This window comes from Leptodactylus fuscus, chromosome 7 (assembly GCF_031893055.1).
Source record: "Leptodactylus fuscus isolate aLepFus1 chromosome 7, aLepFus1.hap2, whole genome shotgun sequence".
NCBI lineage: Eukaryota > Metazoa > Chordata > Amphibia > Anura > Leptodactylidae > Leptodactylus > Leptodactylus fuscus.
The window spans coordinates 39,417,909-39,443,146 of record NC_134271.1 but is presented as its reverse complement, the minus strand read 5'-3'; the positions used below and the strand labels follow the sequence as shown (position 1 = coordinate 39,443,146).

The following is a 25,238-nucleotide window of genomic DNA, read 5'->3' as shown; positions in this document are numbered from 1 at the left end:
TCTTCATAAGAAACTCCGCCGCAGATTCCAATGAATATCGGCAGCAAGAAGAGTCTATGGGATCCGTGATTAACCTCTGTTTTAGCAGAGGGGATCTCAGTTGTTTTTTTGTTTTTTTTTATGTAGATTGTGAGCCCCACATAGAGCTCACAATGTACATTCCCCTATCAGTATTTTATATATATATATATATATATATATATATATATATATATATATAGTCTATAGTCTTTTTTGGAACATGGGATGGAAATCCATGTAAACACAAAGAGAACATACAAACTCATTGCAGATGGGTTTTTGCCCTTGGTGGGATTTGAGCACCAGAACGCCAGCACTGCAAGGCTGCAGTGCTAACCACTGAGCCACCATGTGGCCCCGGGATCTCACAGCAGATATGAACGACAGAGAGTATGGCACAAGTGTGAACCTAGTCTAAGAAGAGTTGTCAACTGAAAAAATGTTGATGCAGATTTACGGCTGTATTCACACAGAGTAACGCCAGGCGTTTTTTGTGGTTTTTTTGGACATAGCGCCGCGTAAACGCCGGTCAACGCCACTGCAAAATAGCGCGGCGTATACGCGGCGCTATGTGCAAAAAACACACAAAAAACGCCTGGCGTTACTCTGTGTGAATACAGCCTACTATTGTAAATTGAGTCTGGTGTGAAATGTGTTAATATATGTCACGTTTAACTGCATCTTGGCACATTTTGAGCATCTATTGTAGGATAAAATTTCTTCAGAAAAAAAGGGGAATGGGACATATTGGGGACAAATTTCCTGTGTGGCTTAGATGAACATGGGCATGGTTTTAAGGTAGGACAATGGTCTCCCCAGTTCAACCAAAATTCTGGCATAAAAGTAAGCAAACTAATAGGTGGTATATATATGTAGACGGGACAGTGTAAAGAAACACCAGAAGAATCTTTCAGCATCAGCCCCTGTGATGAATTGGCACATTTCTAGACTGCCGGTCTAGTTTACTTTGTCTGTTAGCCATTGGACTTTAGGGCTTATTAACACAATGCTGTCAAATACATAGAGAGACAATACCGCACCTCATAGAGTCCGTGAGATACAACCAGCCTATGTATAATCGCAATCACACAGAGGTGCAGTGCAGAGCCATAACAGCTCCATACAACACAGATTAGTAATATATTCATACATGTGATTTAGAAAAATAACACCTCAGTGCTTTGGTAACTAACTGTAAATTACACAAAAACACAAAGACAGAGAAAAGAAAAATATGAAATGAGATCCAAATCACTACTATACATTTCTAAATATTTAATATATTATATTTAACATTTATGTCAATGATCACCAACTCCCTGTAATAAAGTTTTACATAAAATTAAGCTTGAGGAATTTTTCTATCAGGGCTCGTTCACATCTGCGGCCCGGCACTCCGTACTTAGGTTTCCGTTTCCTGCCTAGAACACAGGCAGGAGATGGAAACCTGCAGGAGACTTTCTCACCCATTCATTTGAATGGGTGAGAAAGCTGTCCGGCCGTGCGCGGCAGTGAGCGTTTTAGGCTCTCCGCCGCGAAACCGGGTTTTATAATCCGGACACAGAGTCGGACATGCACTACTCTGTGTCCGGATAAAAAAATCCGGTTTCGCGGCGGAGAGCCTAAAACGCTCACCGCCGCGCACGGCCGGACCCGGTCTATGGTTTCCGTCTTCTGGCATGCAGAAGACGGAAACCATAGAACGGAGACCCCAAACGCAGGTGTGAACCCAGCGTCAGCAATAATTTTGCTATATTTAGTTATAATTTAGCATGTTTTTTGCCATGGCCTTTCCGCAGTGGCAAAAACACTGTGTTTTCTCAAGGGGCCCCAGCCTAAAGGTAATTTGTGTTACTCACTAAGGGCTCATTCACACTACATATACGGCAGCTTATTCTGAACGTAAAACACGTTCAGAATCAGCTTCGTATAAAGCAGCTCCATTCATTTCTATGGGAGCCGGCAAACAAGCGCTCCCCATAGAAATGAATGGGCTGCTTTTTTCACTACGAGCACTCCCATTGAAGTGAATGGGAAGTGCCCGCGTGTACGGCTAGCTCTGCTCATGCCGAGCCATACACGCCAGCACTTCCCATTCACTTCAATGGGAGTGCTCGTAGTGAAAAACAGCCCATTCATTTCTATGGGGAGCGCTCGTATGCCGGCTCCCTTAGAAATGAATGTAGCTGCTTTATACGCCGCTTATTCTGAACGTGTTTTACGTTCAAAATAAGCTGCCGTATACGTAGTGTGAATGAGCCCTAACAAAATGCGCATGTGTACTAAAATATTTCAGATGTTAAGTGTACGACTATTATAGTCCACTATCCGGAGTCACAGCTGAGTGTGTTGATGTTTATTCTCCAATATTTTGATGGAAATACTGATAAAGAGAATTAATACCGGGCTTCCTAGAAGAAATGCATCTATGGAAAAAATACTTACAGTAAAAATGGAATGAAATGGAGATAAAGATTGAAATGTGGGAATTGTAATAATGGTCTGCTGTAATGTATTGCACATTGTATTGTATCTATCATTTATTCTAAACAATCCTTCACCATGAAGTATCCAAACACTAATGGAAATTCACACTGAAAATGTTGCCCTTTCAAACGGCGCAATACATCATAGTCTACAGAAAATAGTAATATAGACTATTCCATTGACATGTTCGCACAACTTGGTGCAGATTTGTGGTGTGGATTCTGCACCAAACATCTGCAAATCTCTGCCACCTCATGTTCACATCACAGTAACACAGACAAAACTGCAGGAACCCCTACAATATCACATTTATTATAATAGGAATGATTTTCACAATAGCTAAAAAGCAGTATTTCAAATATACATACATATATATATATATGTATTATGCGCGTAATACATTGAAAGCATAGGGAAGAAAAGCCTCCCATTGATTTCAATGGGGAGCGCACGTATGCCGGCTCCCATTCAAGTCAATGGGAGCTGCTTTTTACGCGCTCATTCTGAACGTCTTTTTACGATCAGAATGAGCGCAGCGTTACATCGTGTGAAGGCTCCCTTAGAGAGTTTTAGTTTTTCTGCTTCAATGTCTCTCAAGTGCAAATCATATGCTGTTAAAGGGGTCCCCGGTTTCATCTAAATTTTGACAATCAAATGTTATTGTTCATATAAAAGTTATACAGTTTTCTAATATACGTTTTGTATCAATTTCTCACGGTTTTCTAAATCTCTGTTTACTGTCTCTCTTTGTTTTACTTCCATTGGATAAAAATCAGTCCATGGTCATGTGATGGACACAAAGGAGAACAGATCTGACAGATCAGACATCTGTCTGGTAACAAGTTGTGCACCTGTGTGTCACATGACCATGGACTGATTTTTATCCATTTAGAGTAAGCAGAATGAGCAAGCAGGATAGGTTCACCCATTCTAGGAATTAACAATTAGCTCATGGTCATGTAATGGACACAAAGGATGACAGATGTCCGATTACTGAGCTGTGACTGTAACAAGCTGTGCACCTGTGTGTCCATCACATGACCATGGCCTTATAGGTTTAGAAAACTAATGAATTGATATAAAAATTATATTGTACAAACCTTTATTGGCTAGAACTGGACAACCCCTTTAAGTGTGTTCTATACATGCATAAATAACCCTGACATTAAATTGCAATGAGATGAGGAAGGTGTAGTATAACACTCACAGCTTTGCCCTGTCTTCTGTTCTATAGGTGCAGGTGGGGACTACTCCTCAGGACCAAAGAATTGTGGGATATGTCTCCTGCACTCACCTGCATGCCCTGGCAGGTAAGTCAGCTTGTGTGATTACAAAAAATTGATTAATCCAATCAAACCATATCAAACCATAAAGTTTAGGAACGATAGATAGATAGATAGATAGATAGATAGATAGATAGATAGATAGATAGATAGATAAAGAAATCTAGAGCAGCACTAAATACAAAAAAAAAAAACCTGTCACAGCTATTGGGTGCAAATCCTCAGGGATCTGACATCTGGTCCCAAAATAGTAAAGTGGAAAGAATTGATAGCACTCCAGGTATGTGCACAAACTATAGCAGTTTTATTCCATACTGCTGTGATGTTTCAGTCCTAATGGTAGAGGATTTGGCTTGATAAAGGTCCTCTACCATTGGGACTGAAACATCGCAGCAGTATGGAATAAAACCACTATAATTTTTGCATATACCTGGAGTGTTATCCATTTTTTTTTCCATTTTAGATTGTGTGAAAGGTGAAAGGCAAAGTGCTGGAGTCCCGCTATATCAGCCCCAGATTCCTGAATTATGTGTGGTCCAGTGCGGGTCTGGAGTAGGCTTTAGTCCCAGTTGTAGGTCCTGAGGCTTGTTACTGGGCCATAAAAAGCTGCAGAGCCTGCACTTCAGGGCAGATCCTGAGAGGAGTTGAAGAGCTTGGGTCTGTGATATGGTACAGTGTTATGGGGTTTTTTGGTTGATTCGTGTAGGTGGTAGTAAGCCACGCGTTTCTGTTTGGTTTGCGCTAAGACGAGCAGGATTTTGGTATGACATTATTTTGCTGCAAGATTTGTGTCCCTGTCTCTGACTCATTGGGTCCACACCACTGCTTCTCCCGAGCTACCTTTCCCAAGATAGATAGATAGATAGATAGATAGATAGATAGATAGATAGATAGGAAAAGAAAAAGTAGCATCATTTGAATAAACAGTAAGGGTGTGAGCTTATGAATCACATCTCTGTGTCCACTTTAAAGGGGTTGTCCAAGACTCTAAATTAATGACTTAGCCAGTGGCGTAACTACTGGGGTAGCGGCTGCCACAGGGCCCGGGACATTAGGGGCCCCGCGACAGCCGCTATCGCTGCGTTGTTTTTTTTTGTTTTCTTAATAGGTCGTTACCGGCTGGAGTTACTCCAGCCAGTAACGGGCCCTATTTACTTACCGATCCTGGCAGGGGCTGGGATCATTAAGTGACGCCACTGGCCCCACAAGCACTATTATTATACTCGGGGGTCTTTTCAGACACCCCCCCCCCCCCCCCGAGTATAATGATCAGGGGCCCCGTAAAGGTAAAGGAACATAATAAACGTGTTACTTAAATTTCCACACTCCTGGCAGGTTTCGGGCCTAGTTGTGTGACGTTCCTGACGTCACATGACCCAGGCCTGCGATCTGGGTGATGTGACGTCCCGGACGTCATTGAAGATGGCCGAGACCACTGAGGACTGCAGCGGATAGGTAAGTAACAGTGTTTTTTATGTTGGTATTCCCCCATGGGTCTCTGATTATTATACTCTGGGGTCTTAAAAGACCCCAGAGTATAATAATTGTACATGGATGTTCATAGTGGGGCATAGTGCTGTGTGCAGGGTCCACTATGGGGGATAATACTGTGTGCAGGAGCCACTATTGGGTATAATAGTATGTGCAGGGGCCACTACTGGGCATAATAGTATGTGCAGGGGCCACTATGGGGCATAATAGAGCACGCAGGAATGCAGGGGGGTCAGTCGGGGTCTTTGGTGTCAGTCATGGGTGGCCCCCATGTCAAAAGTTTGCCATGGGGCCCCTCCATTCCTAGTTACACCACTGGACTTAGCCTTAAGATATTCAAAAAGAACAAAAGCCAAAAATGTTCCAGAGGCCAGAAACAGGATAAGCGCTCCTCCTCATAGATGGTCCTAATCTCGGTAGCAATAGCAAAAAAATCTCTACTCTTTACTATTAATACATCAGAAATAACGCATTTTGGGGCTGGAACCACTTCCTCAGATATTACTTACTGGTTTGCATGTAGTTTGTACTCCCAATGTATTTGTGGGTATCCTCCACATATTCCGGTTTCCTCCCACACTCTAGAAGCATACTGATAGGGAATATAGATTGTTGTATATGGGACACTGACTTATAATGTGTCTGTATAGGGCAGCAGAATATGATGGCGCTATATCAGTAAGCAAAATCAATAAATAATAAAATCAATAAATAATTCTGTGGCAATATCTAGTGACAGCAGCTCCATCCAGGTCTACTGTTCACAGAATTTCTATGGACCATGGCAGAAGAGAAGATAGAGCACAGTATGCTTCACATTTTGTGTATTTTATTTGTATCTAGAATTGTTACTAGCTCAACACTTCAGGTTTAATGGGTCAATTATTAGTGGTGACTTTTTCCCTATGGCCATCACCCACACCTCTATTAACTGTACTGGATAAATGGAAATCTATGTTGAGCCAGGCCGCAGTGTTTGGATTGTGTTGAGACAATACAGACATGTATTTACCTTACTGGTCCAGACTCGTGACATTGTTTGAGTTCCAAATTTGAAATATGGTGAGTGAATGTTGTAAGTAATATCCATGTATCAAAAGCACTGATGTTAACCAAAGCGTGATGCCCAGTTTAGAGCTGTGTGTGGTCTAGATGAGGCACATGTTATCAGCAAGTAGCATGGGATCTTATGTTAGACAATGAAGTCATCAGTATTGTAGTGGAGTGGCTGTTGTATGTCAAACAGTGAATAGACAAAGCTGCAGATAGGCTTTCCTTCACCCTTGGCAATTTTTCTAAACATAGAAAAGTGGCTTATTGGTGCCCTCTCTGACAACCAGCATCTAGGACACTTGCCTGGAGTAAATTCCCACTCCCCACCCCAGCTACACCCTTGGATCTGCCATGCAGTATTCTAACATTAATGAACATTCACATATAGTCTGCCAGAGATTGAATGCTTAAACAAGAAGATTTTGTGACAGCATCAATGCTTCCTTTTGGTAATGTTCAGTCTGTTTAGAGATTTGTAATGTTCTGCTGGGTTATATATTTAACTCCTTAATGATGCAGATTAGTTTGATACTTAAAGGCACTTTGGGAAACTCAGCGTATAACCTATTGATTAAATTGTATTAACTCTTTCCATTTTTTTCCACCATAGCTTTTTCTTATGTTATAAATTTTGCACTATCTACTGCTCTTGTACAATTGACTTATTTGTGCATTTATTTAGTGCTGCCATATTCTCAGAGCCATAACTTTTATTTCCCAGCTGTAAAGGCTTGTTTTTGCAGGGTGAGCTGTAGTTTCTATTGGTGTAATTGTGTGTTGTGTGCAATTTTTTTTTTTTTATTTATTTATTTGGAGGCGATGTGAAAAAATAGCAGTTGGGTCATTGTATTTTATTTCTATCTTTTATATCTTACAAGTTAAATATGACATTTTTTTTCTGCAAGAAAATAGTTTACAGTATTTTGCAATGTTTTTCCTTAGCGCAAGCATGGATCCTGAACACTTTGGGGGGGGGGGCTTGATCACTAGTATAACAAGCTGCAATTCTTCTGTATACAGTACATTACACTTTTTAATAGTGACAGCTACTATTGCTGGTGGCATCTAAAAGATTAAATAACTGCGATCATTGTTTTCACTGGTCATGATCATTGAAGCAGAGTTTCTCCTGTATTATACAGCTAAGGCTAAACCCGGCAGGCCCAATCTGCTTAAAAAGCCAGGTCTGCCGGGTTTCCTCTCCAAAAAATGCGGAGAGAAAAGACCAATTATTCTATACCCTACTCACATATAACCCTAACACGTAAACCTTCAGTAGACATTGAAAACACAGTTGACAATACCAGCAATAGCAGCCATTTGTTTTCTTTACTTTTGGAAACCATAGGTACAAGTAACAGATAATTAAGAAATTTCTGTAGGACAATGATAAAAGAGGCTATGTTCACACCAGGGGACCTGAACAGAAAAAACTGACAAACTAGCGCAGCATTCTGTGCTGTTTCGTCTGTAAAAATAACAGACACCATTACAAAAAGCGGACAGATGCCATTATATTCACTGAGGTCCATCGGTAACAATGTGTGTCCCCATCAGAACTTCCCATTACAGAAGAATGGAATCCAGATGGAATCCTTACAAACGGCACTGTCTATAAGGGAAAAAAAATACACTTGCAGATAACAAGGGAAATGATAACCTCAGCAGCTAGCTAGGCCTAGAACATTAACATAGCAGGATGCAATAGCAGACAGTATAGAAGGTTTTAGTATGTTTCCTGAAAGTTCTGAAAATACGTGAGCATGCCACACATAGGACCTGCGTTTATAGACAAATATGGCATATTATGTGGATATGTCATAAATGCCTCAGATGGGAGTACCCAGTTTAAAGGATTTATAACGTTTTATCAGAATAAAGCTAGATGTAAATTTATCATAAAGAACATAAAGAGGTGCTCCCAATTTCTCCAATACACTAAGAATACCTGTAAAGCGGGGAGTCTCCTGTCTATGACCTTACTTACTACTTACGTACCTACACTGCTGCATCCAGGCAGAATAAGGTAGTTGGATTCCGATTGGTAGAATCTCCACCTCCAGGCAAATGTCTGGTTGCAAAATAACTTTCTCAAACTACAATATCACAATGAGAAATTTGAACCAAAAAAAAAAAAGTTGTGCAGCTCTGTGTTAGAGGCACCAATTGCTCGTGATGGTGCTAACCTGGTGGCCTCAGTAAACAATGGCTGACATACTGGTCATCTAGCCGGCCTTGAGAGAGCAGCTCCCCAGCCACAACGCCCCCCTGCCCCCTTCCTCACAGACTGCCTACCAGAGATTTTCATTGGTGAAACAATGGAGGCACACAGGTCAGAGACATATCTGGTTGTTGTAAAAACAGCATTACTGAAACACTTGTAGACAGAAGTGGTGAGCAGTTCACTGGGCACTTGGCAGCAGACATATTGCTTCCACTGGTGCAAGGGAATGTCTGCCTCCTAAAACCTGTGCTACTGCTTGTTGGGCTTGGCTGATGCTCTGGATTTGTGAACTAGCTACTGAATTAGGGGTTGCCAAAGTGTCTCACCTCCTCAAAGCACTACTCCCCTGATTGCTGACAAGCTCCTCCACCTCCCCATCTAAGTGTGGAAACTAGCCATTAAATAACATGCCCTTTCCCACCATGGGTATTCCAGGCAACTCCTGATGTCAGTGGTGGTGGTGGTGGTGGGGGGGGCACCATGGGAGGGCAACTTCAGGTGCAACTGTATTCCACCTAGCAAGAGCCATTGCATGGTGCAGCATCCAGAATCTTTCCAAAGCAAGGACCGTATGATAACCTTCACCACCCCAAGTGACTCATGCTATTGAACATAATGCACAGTACACAAGTCATAAATTAATACAGTACAAGATATAATACAACCCGAGTAACAACGGCTTAAGCAAGCCAAGCCATGTCACACCGTGTTGATATTGCACTTTGGTCAGACTGCACGTGAATCACAAGTAGAGTCAACAGAGAACAGCTACTTGGTTAAAACACGTATCCACACCGCCTTACACACGCACCTATGGCAAACTGGCTTTGGGGAAATCTACTATATGTAGAGCACTGTTCTCTGGCTAAAGCTTTGCGTTACGGTGGTCAGTGAGTGACTGACATGTTGAATTGTTACTTACTCTGATTAATACTATTGTCTTAGTCTCCTTAGTATTTTGGTAAATTGAATATACTATACAAATCACAAAGCATGCAAAACATTGGCACAAGAAATAACATCTGTTCTCTCTTCTCAGGGGACGCAATGATCCGATGTGAGCAGCTCGACCTGCTCCTGGAGTGGATGTCAGAATTCCGTAAATCTACCTCCTCCTCTAGTGCAGCAAATCCAGAGGAGCTGGTGGCCTTTGATGTAATCTGTGGGGACCTCAACTTTGATAACTGCTCATCAGGTAAGCGTCCTAAAGTACAATGGTATGGAGCATAGAAAAGCACTGATCCTGGTCTATCAATGTGCCGAAAATTAAAACTTGCATCAGAGAGTCTTAGAACCTGTCACATGTGACAAACGCCATATTCACACAGCCAAGATTTTTCACTGAGGCAAAACAATTGCAAAGGACTAAAACAGCCCTATTAACTGGACTAAATGTTTGTGTGTAACCTATTGTGTCTGTCTAATGTCTGTTTCCAAGACTAGTTTATACTATGATTTAACAAAATGGAATTCCATAAAAGCGAATGGTATTTATAGTATTCTTATGTCTGGGTGCCTTGAAAAGGATGATAGTAGTATAGTAGTTCATAATGTATTCTTAATGTAATGGATGAGACTATTTAGTAGTTAATATGGGAAGAATATGCAAATCCGCCTTCCATGATGTAATTAGGAAGACAGTTGCTGCCTCATTGTTGCAAACCAATAGAGGGCGCTCACTGGAATGTGCAAGCCTGTCTTAAGACAGGATTCCAGTGAAATAACCCAATAATGGCTGCTCCCTTTAGCCTCATGCCCGACCTTCCAAGAGGCCTTTGTTTAGCAATGACGCTGGGATTATTACCAGGTTATAGTCTCTCAATCGAGGACAGCTGTTTCGATCTGGTTGGATCTCATCAGCCCGATGTAGAGAGGACTATAACCTGGTAGAGGTGAGAGGCTTAGACAGGGTTCGGGGGATATTGTCACTCCTTAGGGAGAGACCACCATATAGGTGTGTGGAGACTTGTTAAGCCTTTAGCACTCCACTTTGCAAGGAACTATGGGAAGAATATGCAAATCCGCCTTCCATGATGTAATTAGGAAGACAGTTGCTGCCTCATTGTTGCAAACCAATAGAGGGCGCTCACTGGAATGTGCAAGCCTGTCTTAAGACAGGATTCCAGTGAAATAACCCAATAATGGCTGCTCCCTTTAGCCTCATGTCCGACCTTCCAAGAGGCCTTTGTTTAGCAATGACGCTGGGATTATTACCAGGTTATAGTTTAGTATATTTAGTAGTTAGTATAGATTTCTGAATTTCTGACATTTGTCATTCATGGACAGAGGAATGGGCAGAGTACCAGTCTTCCATCAAAACCCACAATCATGGAGACATTGGTTGTTCTTACATACTGTTACAGAATCAAACACCCCTTCTTAATGATCGTGTATGGGTCTCTAGAAGACAGTTATTAGTTGTGGTTATACACAGTCTATGCAGTACCAGACTGGGTTGCCTAGGGCCCACCACTAAATTTAATTTCGTGGGTCCACTGTAAAGTTGCATGCAAATATTACCTGACACTTTTTATTATTATTTTTTTTATTTTTGTGGCTAACTTATAGCACCATCATATTCCACAAATTTCTAAAACTGCTTCAACACATTTTTTTTTTTTTAATCTATGAGCTTGCTTCCTAGTCATTGCCTTGGACTGTTTCAGTCCAAGAGTGGTCTGCTGGCTGGTTCTTGTCTTGAGCTACGTCCCTGGGAATACAAGCTCACATAGCAGCAGCCTCAGAAAGCAGAAAGATGAACACAATATGACTGATGTTTGGAGCACCCATAGCGATATCAGCGAGGTTAGGCACGGGTAGGGAGGATCCTAGTCGCCCTGCACATTGATGTCTTCTCAGCCACCCGCTGCAACTACATAATAATAAACTGTATAGTTTGGTATATAGTCTACCCCTACCCGGTTTATTATATGCATAGACTGCTTTAGATGTTGTACTCTGCCAATCTGTACTTAGCTTAGTGAGTGTACTATACCATGCACCACTAATACATGGTGTGGCCGCTCGCCCCTGGGTGTGGGGGACCCATGTTGGCTGCTTCTTTGTTACTTAGTCTAAATCTGAGTACATAGGTCCCAATAACATTCCAATCGCTGCTATCATTGGCTGCTACTATTCTAATAATAATAAATTGCATGCATACAGCACCATGAGTTTATCATGCTTTGCATTGTCATTACTAATGAAATAGCATTATACCTTAACCAAGTACATTGCAATGGGGTTGTTGTAGGAAGAGAAGTGGGGGAAGGCAATTGGAAGACATGTAATTCTATTTTTGCTTTATAGAAAAAAATAGAACCAGTTACCAGTCATGTCGTCTGCCATACCTTGGACTAAGCAAACTGGTTCACTGGTACTGCTAATCCAACTGCTTAAAGGGGTTTTGCAGTTATGGACATGTATTCCCTATCCACAGGATAAGGGATAAGTGTCCAATCTCTGGAGAACCAATCATGGGTTCCCCAGTGATCAGGAGGACAGGGGAACAAAAGTCTCCTTAAAGCCTCCTTGTAAATGTAATGCCAGTGTGCTTGCTCCATTCTAAATTGCTGCAGGCGCTGCCAGAGATTACAGTCCCATATAAGTGTTAGGAGCACTGATAAGGCAAGCACACTCCATTTACAAGGAGGCTTTGGGGGGACTTTTGGTGGAATGGATTCTGACACTTATCGCTCTTGTCCTGTGGATATGGGATAGGTGTTCATAATGGCATAACCTCTTTAAGGCCATGGGACATTTTATAGTATAGATAAAGTGGATGGGATTCTAGTGAATCCCATGCCCACTTTGCGGTAAAAACCGCAGTGCGGATACGCCAGGGTTTCCAAAACCAGCGCAGTTTTGGAAATTGCAGCATGTCAATCATAATTAAAAAAAATGCCAGCAGTTTCCCCATAGGTATAATTGTAACAATGTCCATGGAGGAAAACTCAGCAAAGTTTCTGTTTAAAGCACTGCGGGAAGAACCGCGATGCATTCCTGCTGTGGTTTTTCCCACAGCGCTTTTTTGCTGCAGGACATCCCGTGGGGCCTTAGTCTAACATAGAAACATCAAAGATTGAAAATGACCACTTGGCCCATCGAGCCTGCCTTTTTATCTTAGATATGTGTTAATCCCAGGCATGCTTAAAGGGGTTGTTCATGATGGTTTTTTTTTTTTTTTGGTTTTCTTTTTATAATATATTAAACCAGGGAAATAATTTAAAAAAAAAAAAACTCACTCACTTGTCCCTGGTGCTCCATTGCCTACCAGCACAGACTGGTCCTGCTGCTCTGGTGTTTTCTTCTGGTGGAAGTCCTTGCCACATGTGACCACAGGACGTCACTACCTAACAGTGGAGCAGCATGACCGGACCGCACTGGGAGACACTGGAACCGGGAACAGGCAAGTATGTTTTTTTGTTTTGTTTTTCACTTTCCCTAGCCGAATATGAAAAAACATTTTTCATCCTAAACTCTTTAAATTTACTTACTATTGATTTCCTGCTACATCTGATGGGAGTTTGTCCCAAACCTCAACCTTCTCATTTACAATGAAAATTTAAACATTTTTGCAAGTATAAGTAACTACATTTACAGAGTGGCGACAGCCTATTGTAGTGATCGTTTGCCAATAGATACAGCCATGAATACAAGAACTTTCTATGACTTGGCACTTGTCAGAAAACCAGCCTAATAACCTGTCCACAACAGGGAAATCTTGGCTGGGATACTGACAAGTGCCAGCCCACAGAAAGTTCCATCATTCCTGGTCATATCCAGTAGCAACCGATGAAGACAACAGCAGTCACTACTAAGATAGCGAAAGAAAATATGTAATACTCTGTAAAATGTTTAATTATTCATATTTGCAAACATGTTCAAGTTTTAATTGTCTACAGATTTAAATGTGGCTTTATTTATGAAGTACTTGTATTTTCAAGTAATGGTTATTTTGGGGGGGGGCGGATAAAAATGTGCCTAATCTAATTGCTTACATGTTACTTATGCTATTTAGTCTATTTAGTTACACTGCCCAGTAAGGTTATGTTCATGTCTGCGCCTGTATTCTGTTCGGGGTTCCCATCCCAAACCTACTTGTAGGGATTCTATCATTAAAATGCAATGTTATCTCCCTAACACGTAGGAATAGCCTTAAGAAAAGCTATTTTTCTCCTATCTTTAGATGTCTTCTCCACGCCGCCGTTCGGTAGAAATCCTGGTTTTCTTCTGTATGCAAATGAGTTCTCTCGCAGCACTGGGGGCGGTCCCCACCACTCAAACAGCACTGGGGGTGTCCCTAATTCTGCGAGAGAAATCTCCAGCGCCGCCTTTATCTTCGCCTGGAATGGCCTCTCCCTGTGTCTCCTTTCGGCGCTGGCTTCAAACTTCTAGGCGTGCGCAGTCGGCTCTGCCCGAGGCCCGCAGCCATTTTCTTGTGGGCACTTACCCCATCTTGCTTTGTAAGCAGCCACAAGAAAATGGCTGCTTACACCAGTTTACTGTGTTAGCGGCCACAGGAAAATTGCCGCGGGTATGCGCAGTCGGCTCAGCCATAGGGCCTCGGGCATTCCCAATGGCTGAGCCAACTGCACATGCCTAGAAGTTTGAAGCCAGTGCAGGGAGAGGCCGTTCCAGAAGAAGACAGAGGCAGCGCTGGAGATTTCTCTCGCAGCATTGGGGACACCCCCAGTGCTGTTTGAGCGCTGGGGACTGACCCCAGTGCTGCGAGAGAACTAATTTACATACAAAAAAACGGGATTTCTACCGAACGGCAGTGCGGAGAAGACATATAAAGGTAGGAGAAGAATAGCCTTTGTTAAAGCTATTCCTACATGTCAGGGAGAAAAAATTCCTTTTAATTGATTGAATCCCTTTAAAAAATGCGGAAAAAATAGTCTATAGCAGTGATGGTGAACTGAGTGTCCAAACTGCAACCCAAAACTCAGTAAGTTATCACAAATGCCAACACAGCAATTTAACTTTAATACTGTACGGATCAACAATTGTGGACAATTGTGGTCATGTGATTGGGATGTTACAGAGGGTTCAATGATACAAAACAACTGTTGGGGGAGAATGCCCCAGGGTAAATGCCATCGGTATCCTAACCTGAGAAAGTTGAGTATGAGCGTTCGGAGAACACAGAATACTGACCACACACATTCTGTATATCAAAAGTGTTCTGCTTTAATGGGGGGAAAAGGTAGTTTAAGTACAATTCAGACAAAGAGCTGGCTTGGCTATTCTAATTAGTATAACATGATTGGTTATAGAGTTATAAGATAAGGCTGGCACATGACTATTGGCTGAGGCCTAATGTAATTTACATCTCTTATTACTTTCCAAGCTGGGGTGGACTTTTTCATGAAACCAAGAAAGATACAAAACACTTATGTGTGAGCTAACATCCTAGATGTATATATCATGGAAAAAGAGAGAAGATGACCTGCTGGTGCCAGACTACTCCACACTTGGAGATAACTGAACAAATGGCCTACTGAAAGTCTGCCTGCATCGCTTCACACTCTCAGTGACCTCATCTCATAGTATATGTGTTAGGATACAAAATGGATGACATATTAATAATAGAGTTTATAGAACAAAATGGTGGATAAGAGATACATGACTATACTTGCCCCTCACACAACTTTGTACTGAAAGGTAAAAGTATGCATGTGGCATAATTTTCACCAATTAATGTTCCCTATTTACGTCACACAGGATCTGTTTTATAGTGACCATGCTATGTTATTATAGCCTGTAATAATATCACGTCTGCTATAAAACAGATACTGTGTGATATAAATAATGAGGGGCTCTCACACAGTACAATATGCTCCACAGTGGCCCCCACACAGTACAATCCGCTGCAAAATGACCCCACACAGTACAATCTTTTCCACAGATGGGTGCCCACAGAGAGGGCTCTGAGTGCCATAGGTTTGCCAACATGGGTCTATAGGTCCGCAGGTCTCTCTAGGTAACCACATATGCCTAGATAGATGAATCACATCTACGTATATCTTTAAAGATATACCTTAGGGCAGTGATGGCGAACCTTTTAGAGGCCGAGTGCCCAAACTGCAACCCAAATCCCACTAATTTATCACAAAGTGCCAACACGGTAATTTAACCTTAATAATGTGCAGATCCACAATTGCACACAATTACAGACCTGACAAATATGGTCATGCAAATGGGGCTTTATAGAGCTTTCTGCTCCACTGTGACTCCCACACAATACAATCAGCTCCACAGTGGCCTACACACAGTATAATCTTCTGCACAGTGGTCCCCACACAGTATAATCTTCTGCACAGTGGTCCCCATACAGTATAATCTTCTGCACTGTGGTCCCCACACAGTCCAATCTGCTTCACAGTGGCCCACACACAGTCCAATCAGCTCCACAGTGGCCCCCACACAGTATAATCTGCTGCACAGTGGTCCCCACACAGTATAATCTGCTGCACAGTGGCCCACACACAGTACAATCAGCTCCACAGTGGTCCCCACACAGTCCAATCTGCTTCACAGTGGCCCACACACAGTACAATCAGCTCCACAGTGGCCCCCACACAGTACTATTTGCTCCACAGTGGCCCCCACACAGTAAAATCTGTGTCCACGGATGGTGCCCAAAGAAAGAGCTCTGAGTGAGGTTCGCCATCATGGCCTTAGGGGGTATAGACACAGGGGGGCACTCATCGCAAGCAGAGAAACAGGTAAACTGTACACATTAACCTGCTTAGTATTTTCTTTGTAGCTGTGATATATATGGATAGGTATGTTGGGGGGGGGGGTGACTACAGAGGGCTGTTTGCAATGGTCATCTCAGAAATGTGTCACATTTCAGGTCTGTCTAGACCAGCTTGGAAAAAGGAAATGCATTTTGAATAGACAGAGCGCTGAGTCTAACCAACATACTATGTGTTCTTCTGCAGAAGATAAGCTGGAGCAGCAGCATACCCTGTTTACACATTATAAGGATCCGTGCAGACTGGGCCCTGGAGAAGAAAAGCCCTGGGCAATAGGTGAGAGCTGTGTAATGGCTGAAAGACGTGCTAACTATTTGACACTAGTGCCACCTGCAGGATGTACTGAGTACTGCACATAACAATAAAGTACAAAAAGAACAATAATAGAACTATGTTATGAGTGGGAGTTTGGTTATTAAATAAACAACAATGAATAGAATGCCTGACTATTTAGGACTGGATTTAATCATCCTGATCATACAAAGAAATTATGGAACATCAAATGCACTTTACTATTTAATACTGCAAAATATATATATCAATATTAATAAATGCTGTTTCACAGACACTTTAGTCATGCGGACAGATAGGTAGGGGCAGGTCACGCCAGTATTGGAACAAGTCATGAAGAGAAGCCAGCATTTTTACCCATCTCTCTGCCTGAAGCTGTCTCCTCTTATAACTTGGCAAAATTTACTATGAGCCCCCTTCTGCCATTCAGTTATGCAGTGATACAGTCACAGATCCAATAGTAAGAATAAATATTGTATCTCACTCCAGCCGGACCATCTTCCCCTTCACAAGTGTAATACTAAAAAATGTGTGAAGAAGAAAGAAAACAAGGCTCTCCTAAGACGACTGTGATTCAAGGCAGCCATGAGAAAGTCTATTTAAGGATCCTCGGAAACAGACAAAAATAGAACATGTCCTATTTTTTGACAACCTGTTAAAACAGGCTGTTAAATGAAAGGGCATGTCAATAACACCATTGGAATCAATAGACTGTAATGCTGTTCATCATGCTTGTGTGAATCGAGCCTTAATGTAAAAATCCAAGGGGACTGTTTCACAAACAGGAGTTATAGCTTTGCTGCATTGATACATAGTTCACGAATTCATGGTCAAATCCATTGGTAAACAATCAAGGCAAAACACCATTAAGTTGGTTAGAGAAAATCTTTAAAATTCTGCAATTATTTCTAACGAATCCTTAAAGGGATTCTATCATTAGAATCCTTTTTTGAGGTAATACCACATCGGAATAGCCATAAGAAAGGCTATTCGTCCCCTTCCTTTATAATTCTGCCCTGTGCCGCCGTTCCGTTGTTGTTCCGGTTTTTCCCAGTATGCAAATGAGTCTCCAGACAGCACAGGGGGCATTTCCCCTGTGTTGCCTTAAGACTCTCTAGCGATGCCTCCATCTACTTCAGCCACACCTCTCCACCGTGTCCTCCGACTGCGCATGTGTATTCGGCTATTTTACCGAGGCTGCTTACACGAGTGTGAACGGTCACAGTAAAATGGCTGAACCGACATGAGCAGTTGGCTCTGCCCAAAGCCCAATGGCAGAGCCGACTGAACATGCGCGGGATTTCCATCCTGAATGCAGGCTCGGACCGACGATGATGACACGGAGGACACAGCAGAGAGGTGCGGCTGAAGAAGATGGAGGTATTGCTGGAGAGTCTTCCGGCAGCCCAGGGAACGCCCCCTGTGCTGTCTGGAGACTCATTTACATACCGGGAAAAAAACGGAATATCAATGGAACGGCGGTGCAGAGCAGAATTATGAAAATAGAGGACGAATAGCCTTTCCTAAGGCTATTCCGACATGGTATTACGTCAAAAGGGATTCTAATGATAGAATCCCTTTAATTATTTAGATTGGCAAAAAAGCTTCACTTTTAATTGTCTAGAAATGTAAATATATTTAAAGTTCCTGGGAACCCCTTTATTGCCTTATATTTGTATAGGTAATGTATGTAACAAGGGAACCTGGACCTTTAGGAAGGTAATACATGGGATTTTTGACAGCCATGGTCATGTTCCTGAGGTGATTTTGGCAGGAAAAAGCTTTCCTGTTCGTAGTTGAGTAGATGTCGGTGTCCCAGCGATGGCCTGTGATTGACATTATTAGGACCAATGTCATACCGGTCTACATGAAGAGTTGTAGGAGCGTTTTGACCACACAGATATTTCAAAGAATTTATTAACATTGGAACTGAAAATGAAAAATTACTTTGTTTCCAATAAAATGTTTTTTCACTTTCATTTTCACAAAGTTAAAGGAGAAAAAGCTCCCCGCAGTGTGTTGCACAATTTGTCTTGAACACGGCAATACTACAGTTTTTGGTCATAAATGGTGGTATGGGTACATGGCAGGTATTGGAATGGATGGAGAGCTAATTTCCGTTTGCCATGCTATGCCATGCCATGTCTTTAATTTGTAGAGCTCCTTAAGTAGCAGTACAATGGAACCTACCAGAAAGTGACCCCATTTTGGAAATCACACCCCTTAAAGGGGTTGGCCACTTTCAGACCAATATTGACAAACAAATGTACAATAAAAAGATATACAATTTTTCAATATACTTTCTGTATCAATTCCTCACAGTTTTCCACTCAGACTTTTATCCTCTATAAGTAACAGAATGAATGACAGCAAGCCGAAATCTAGAAAACCGTGAAGAATTGATACAGTAAGAATATTGGAAAATTGTATATCTTTTTATTGTACATTTGTTTGTCAATATTGGTCTGAAAGTGGCCAACCCCTTTAAGGAATTTATTAAGGAGTACAGTGAGCATTTTTTTTCATATAGATTGTGAGCCCTATATAGGGATCACAATGTACTTTTTTTTTTTTTTTTCCTATCAGTATGTCTTTGTAGAATTGGAGGAAATCCATGCAAACACGGGGAGAACATACAAACATACAAACTCCTTGCAGATGTTGTTCCTGGCAGGATTCGAAACCAGGATTCAAGCGCTGCAAGGCTGCAGTGCTAACCACTGAGCCACCGTGTTGCCCCCGTACGGTGAGCATTTTGACCCTGTATGTGTTTCATAGTGATTATTCACATTTGGATGCGAAAATGAAAAATTACTTTTTTTTCAATGAAACATTTTGTTGGCCCCAATTTTTCATTTTCACAATGTACCATTGGTGGTTGTAAACTGCTATATGGATACATGGCGGGGCTCGAAATGGTAAGAACGCTTTGTGACTTTTAATGGTCAGATTTTGCTGCAATATTTTTTGGGTGCCATGTCGCATTTGTAGAGCTCTTAAAGTATCAGTGCAGTGCAAACCCCCAAAAAGTGACCTAATATTGGAAACTACACCTCTCACATAATTTATCAAGAGGTATATTTTCTTGGATGATAAGAGAAGAACAGCGCCTTAGTTGTTTCTGCATATAAACTCTGAGATAAGAACCTGGACAGATAAGAACAGCGTGGTGTTGGCCAAACTACATCGACTTGTTTCTCAATTATTATATCCTAGAAGTTATCCTAGAACTGTTAATTTTATCAACTGACTCTAGGTTCACATTAGCGTCACGCTTTCTGTTCTTCGGGTCTGCTTGGGACCTGAAAAATGGAAAGCTGACCCACTTAAGCCTGAGGTCTAACGTTGTGGAAATAAAGCTGTTTTTGTTGCAGATTTTGCTGCAGATTTTTGAGCCAAAGTCAAGAAAGGCTACTAAAGGAATGGGAAATATATAGGAAGTTTTTTACTTCTCCCTTCTGCTCAATCCACTCCTGGCTTTGGCTCAAAAAACAGTAGCAAATTGTGCAACAAAAAAAGCAGCTTTTCCACAACATGGGCCATTTAAGCATTGTGTCAAATATTGATGTTCATGATAGGTATGAGTATTAATGGTTAATGGTACGTCATATAATCCCATGCCCTTAGAGAAACAGTGCTACTGCCTAGTTGGTTAATGATAGACCCTATTTTGCGTAAACACTTGAGGCTTACCGTATATACTCTAGTATAAGCCGACCCGAATATAAGCCGAGGCCCCTAATTTTACCACAAAAAACTGGGAAAACTTATTGACTCGAGTATAAGCCTAGGGGGGAAATGCAGCAGCTACTGGAAAATTTCAAAAATTTGCTCCTATTAACCCCTTCTCGACGGAACAGGAGCACTGCAGATACCCTATATTCAGTAGACCGGGCACACTCAGACACAGGCATACCTAATGTGTAGATGCTTCACTGTCATTTTCTACTTTTGTATGTATTCTATGGAAAGGAGGGATTTAGAACTTTTATTTAAAAAAAAAAAAAAAAAAAAATTCCACTATTTTATGGGAGATTCTATACATTGATATTGTGGCTGGTTATAGAGACACACACACACACACACCCCTTCTAAAAAAAAAAAAATTTTTTTTTTTTTATTTTTTTTTGCTGACTCGAGTATAAGCCGAGGGGGCCTTTTTCAGCCCAAAAACTGGGCTGAAAAATTCGGCTTATACTCGAGTATATACAGTATATCTTTAAAGCAATGTAACAAATTTGAATAACTAAAACACCAAAATGCTTTCACACAGAGTAACGCGGCGCTGATTCTGGCATGATAACTCATGTAAGAATCAGCGCTGCAAAACAGAATCCCATTGACTTCAATGGGTTCCGTTTAACGAGTGTAACACATTGAAGTCAATGGGATTCCGTTTTGCAGCGCTGATTTTTATGCAAGTTATCGTGCCAGAATCAGCGCCGCGTTACTCCGTGTGATACCCTAAAAGGTTAGGGTATCCAATGAGGCCATTGGGTGACACGTGACAGGATCTCATTAAAATGGAGACTGTTCATGGTTACATTATAAGAAGGTAGAAGGGAAAAATAGCATACATAGTAACCTGGGGCCAAGTAATAAAATTGGAGGTGGAATGGGGGAGACAGAACAAATAACTGGGACAACAGAAATATTCTCCTACCAAATTAAAAGAAATTTAAAACTGAAAGTGTGGGCCACTTAGAAACAATGGATGTAATGGTGGAGAAGGGTGAGGGAAAGGCCAGTCTATTATAATCCTTCTTCCCTATATAATCCTTCTTAAATTATTTCTAGTAGGTGGAAGAAGGAAAGCTGTGCTTCTAGCACCATCTTTTGGAAAGTAGCAACCCTACAAGTACACTGATGTAACATAACTTGGGATATAAATTAAACTAGAAAATTTCTTGAGCAAGAAAAAGAACCCCAGTTTTTGTTTTTTTCTGTCAAGAAACAAAATTTGAATTCCTGTTTTTCCCAAATTCCTTTTTTCCCCAGCCACTAGTATGTTATGCCTATCTCTTCAGTGTGATTATGGAATGAAGATGAGATGTGATAACCGCCAGAGGTCTTATGGGGGACTTTACAAGGCTATTGCCAGTGTCCATATGCATGTCTCTTGTTACAGTTGCTGCTGACTGCGAGATTTTACTTGGGCACTGCAACATGGTGTCAGCTACATGTGACAGATAATACCTGCTGCTGATGGTGCTTAGTTCCTGAATTATCATCAGTCTGTAGTAGATATAGAAAGGTATTTCAATACATGCCCTGACATATGATCTACAATTTATTAATATGCTTCAATTACCAACGAGGCCCTGATCTTTGCATCTAAGATTGTGCTCGACAAAGTAGAGCATTTCCTTTGTCGAAACCTCATCAGCGCTCCTTTGAAGCATATTAGCAAGTAGAGATGAGCAAATAGTATTCTATTGAATACCTCCATTTACATAGTTATTGGTGTACTCAGTCAAATACCACGTGGAAACGTGGGAAATATTCGATTCCCCTCCAACCTCCCCTGGCGCCTTTTTTTTAACACCAATATCTATGGAGGGGAGGCATTCGTTCGAATATACTCGCTCATCTCTATTAGCAAGTCGTAAAGCACCCCAGGGGTGAAATAGAAATTTGTACAGGTTTCGTACACGTATGTAAACTATTAGACTATGTTCATTGTATTTTAGGTGTAATCAGTTTTAACATAAAACCAAAGGCATAATACAAAATGCAAAAGCATGTGTGTGGATAAAGGAACAATGCCAAAATAAGTGAGAAGAGATAGAGCAACGACAAAGGTAGAAAAGAGAAAAAAGAGAGGAGGAGGAGGAGACAGGAGGGCACAGGGGGACACGTATACACGGGAGAGGGGAGGGAAAGGGGAAACGGAGAGAGAGTCAGGAAACTTCCGTTGACTCCTGGAACACCACGTTCATTGTATTTCAGAGTTGAGTGTGTATAAGGCCTTATTTCCGTTTAAAATGCTTGGTGTGTAAATGGTCCTACTGAAGTAGGATGGATGCAACTATCAATTTATTGACTGCTGTGAACTACAATAACTTGTTTATTTCTTCAGTTATTCAGCTCCCTCCTTATAATTGTGAGTGCTGTGAAGTATACTATGAAGGAGGTCACACCAGACTAGCACAATAGCCATAGATTGCACTCAGTTCATATATGAATTTCTGTTTTTCCAGGAACACTGCTGGATCCTGAAGGTCTTTATGATGAGGAGGTGTGCACCCCTGACAATCTACAGAAGTGAGTGACTAACCATCATCATGTAACACAGTGACCGTGGGTGTTTTGGATCATTTCAATTAGGCTGGGTGGTTTGGGTTTTTCTTTTTATATAAAATTTTCATGCTTTTTAATTGCAGTAACAAGTAGTGCATGCTACTATACATTTCACCTGTAAGCTAAAGACAATTACATTGAAACTCTCTGGTTAACTGGTAACGTAATATGTGCTACTCACAGTAAACTTTGCTACTCATTACTGCAAATTAAAAGGGCATACAGTTATTGATTTAAAAAATGCACAGTGTGAACACAGCGCCTGGAACCTTTTGGAAGTGATTTTTACAAAAAGACGTTCCACAAAAAGCAGGCAAGGTCCAAAATAAGCTACAAATAATTTACGTGTGAACTAAGCCTAGAAGGCAGGGATGGACTCAAATCGCTGAAGACCAGGGGTGTAACTACCGGGGTAGCATCGGTAGCAGCTACCACAGGGCCCGGGACATTAGGGGGCCCGGCAGCAGCAGCTACCCCTGCATTTTTGTTTTCTTTTAATAGTCCATTACCTGCTGGAGTAACTCTAGCAGGTAACGGGCCCTATTTACTTACCGATAATGGCTCTTGCTCACAGACATCGGCGCTTCTTATTCTGCAGAGGCTATGAGCAGGAGCCAGGATCGGTAAATGAAGCTGCGGGCCCGTGAACCCCACAACATTATCATTATACTTTGGGGAATATACTGTAATGATCGGAGGGTTAGGAGAGGTTAAGGAACATTAAAAACACTGTAATTTACCTCTCCTATGCTCTGGCAGGTTTTGGGCCTACTTAGTGACGTCACAGATGTCACGTGGCCCAGGCCAGCATCATTATGCATCACAACGCTTGCCTGAGTCCGGTGATGTCTGATCCATTATTGAAGTTGGCCGAAATCACCAAGGTGTGCGCCGGAGCCCAGGGAGAAGTATGTTTTTTTATGTTTATCACCTCCCTTGAGTCTCCAATTTGCACTCTGGGGTCTGAAAAGACCCCAGAGTATAATAATTGTTCATGGGTGTCCACAATGTGGCATAATACTGTGTGCAAGGGCCACTATGGGGCATCAAACTGTGTGCAGGGGCCACTATGAGGAACAATACTCTGTGCAGGGGCCACTATGCCATATGCACCAACGGTATTTCGGCCTGAAAAAAAGAAGCTTGTATTGACATAGCAACAGGTAGGCAGACCTAGTAATCCCAGTGCACAGCAAGTGCATGGCATACAATGAGCAGTTATTTATCTACTGGACAGTACAACCCCAATTCTAGAAAGACCATGCAGAAAAAATAAAGAAAACAAGAATACAATGGTTTGGAAATCTCATATCTCATTCACATAGAACACAGAACACATATCAGAAGATTAACATTTATCTATTTCATTTGAAGAAAAATTACTAATTTAGAAAGTTGGGACATGGTTAACCAAGGGGGTATTATAATGTGTGGGAACTAAGGTTGTATTATACTGTGTGGGAGATTCGTACTGTGGCGGAACACTTGGGGGCATGATGTTGTGCAGAACACTAACACTGCATTATACTGTGTGGAATGCACAAAGAGAGTACTATACTGTACTTATTAGATGCACTAAGGAAGAAATTTACTGTGTGGGAGGCTAAGGGGTCATTTTCTTTGTGAAATTTACTATGTGGGGCACTACAGGGGCATTATACTGTGTATGGGGACTAAGCAGACTTTATCCTGTGTAGGAGAAACTAACGGTATATTATAATGTGTGGACTTTAAGGCTGCATTATATTGTGTGGGAGTACTACAGGAATAGTGTTAAATCACTAAGAAGGCATCATGATATGCAGAAGGACTAGGGGAGCATTATACTATGTGGGATGCATAAAGGGAGTAGTATACTTGTTGGAACAAATGTATTGTGTGGGGGCACTAAGAGGGCTTTATCCTGTGACATTATACTGTTTGGGAGGGGCAAATAGTGAATAATACTATATGCGGACCCTAAGGGGGCATTATACTATGTGTCAGAATCAAGGGTGTATAATACTCTGTGGGGGCTCTTTACTATATATGGAGAGCTAAGTTGGGATCTGTGGGACATTATACCATGCAGGAGGCACAAATGAAATTTCGTACAAGGAACATCATGCTATGTTGGAGACTCTAAGATAAATCACTGTGTGAAGGCACTTAGGGACCATTATTCTGTGTGATGACACTAAATGGACACTACCACAGGGGTGTTGCTCCGATGCATCAAATGGTATGGGATGTGTTAAGAGGGCATCATACTCTCTAGAGGCCCTTTGGGGCATCATACTGTGGGGAGGCACTATGTGGGGTTCATTACCGTTGAGGTTTTATAAT

The 25,238-nt window shown here is 41.6% G+C and overlaps 1 protein-coding gene across 4 annotated transcripts in view; it reads left to right on the top strand.

Annotated features, from left to right (window-relative positions):
* Nucleotides 1-25,238, top strand: part of SMPD3 (sphingomyelin phosphodiesterase 3) — a 187,202-nt gene that overhangs the window by 158,564 nt on the left and 3,400 nt on the right. For all 4 annotated transcript variants that reach the window (XM_075281792.1, XM_075281796.1, XM_075281793.1 and 1 more), the window contains 4 exons: nucleotides 3,743-3,818; nucleotides 9,599-9,754; nucleotides 16,509-16,598; nucleotides 22,814-22,877. In XM_075281792.1, coding sequence (XP_075137893.1) covers nucleotides 3,743-3,818; nucleotides 9,599-9,754; nucleotides 16,509-16,598; nucleotides 22,814-22,877 — 386 coding nt within the window. The remainder of the gene's footprint in view (nucleotides 1-3,742; nucleotides 3,819-9,598; nucleotides 9,755-16,508; nucleotides 16,599-22,813; nucleotides 22,878-25,238) is intronic.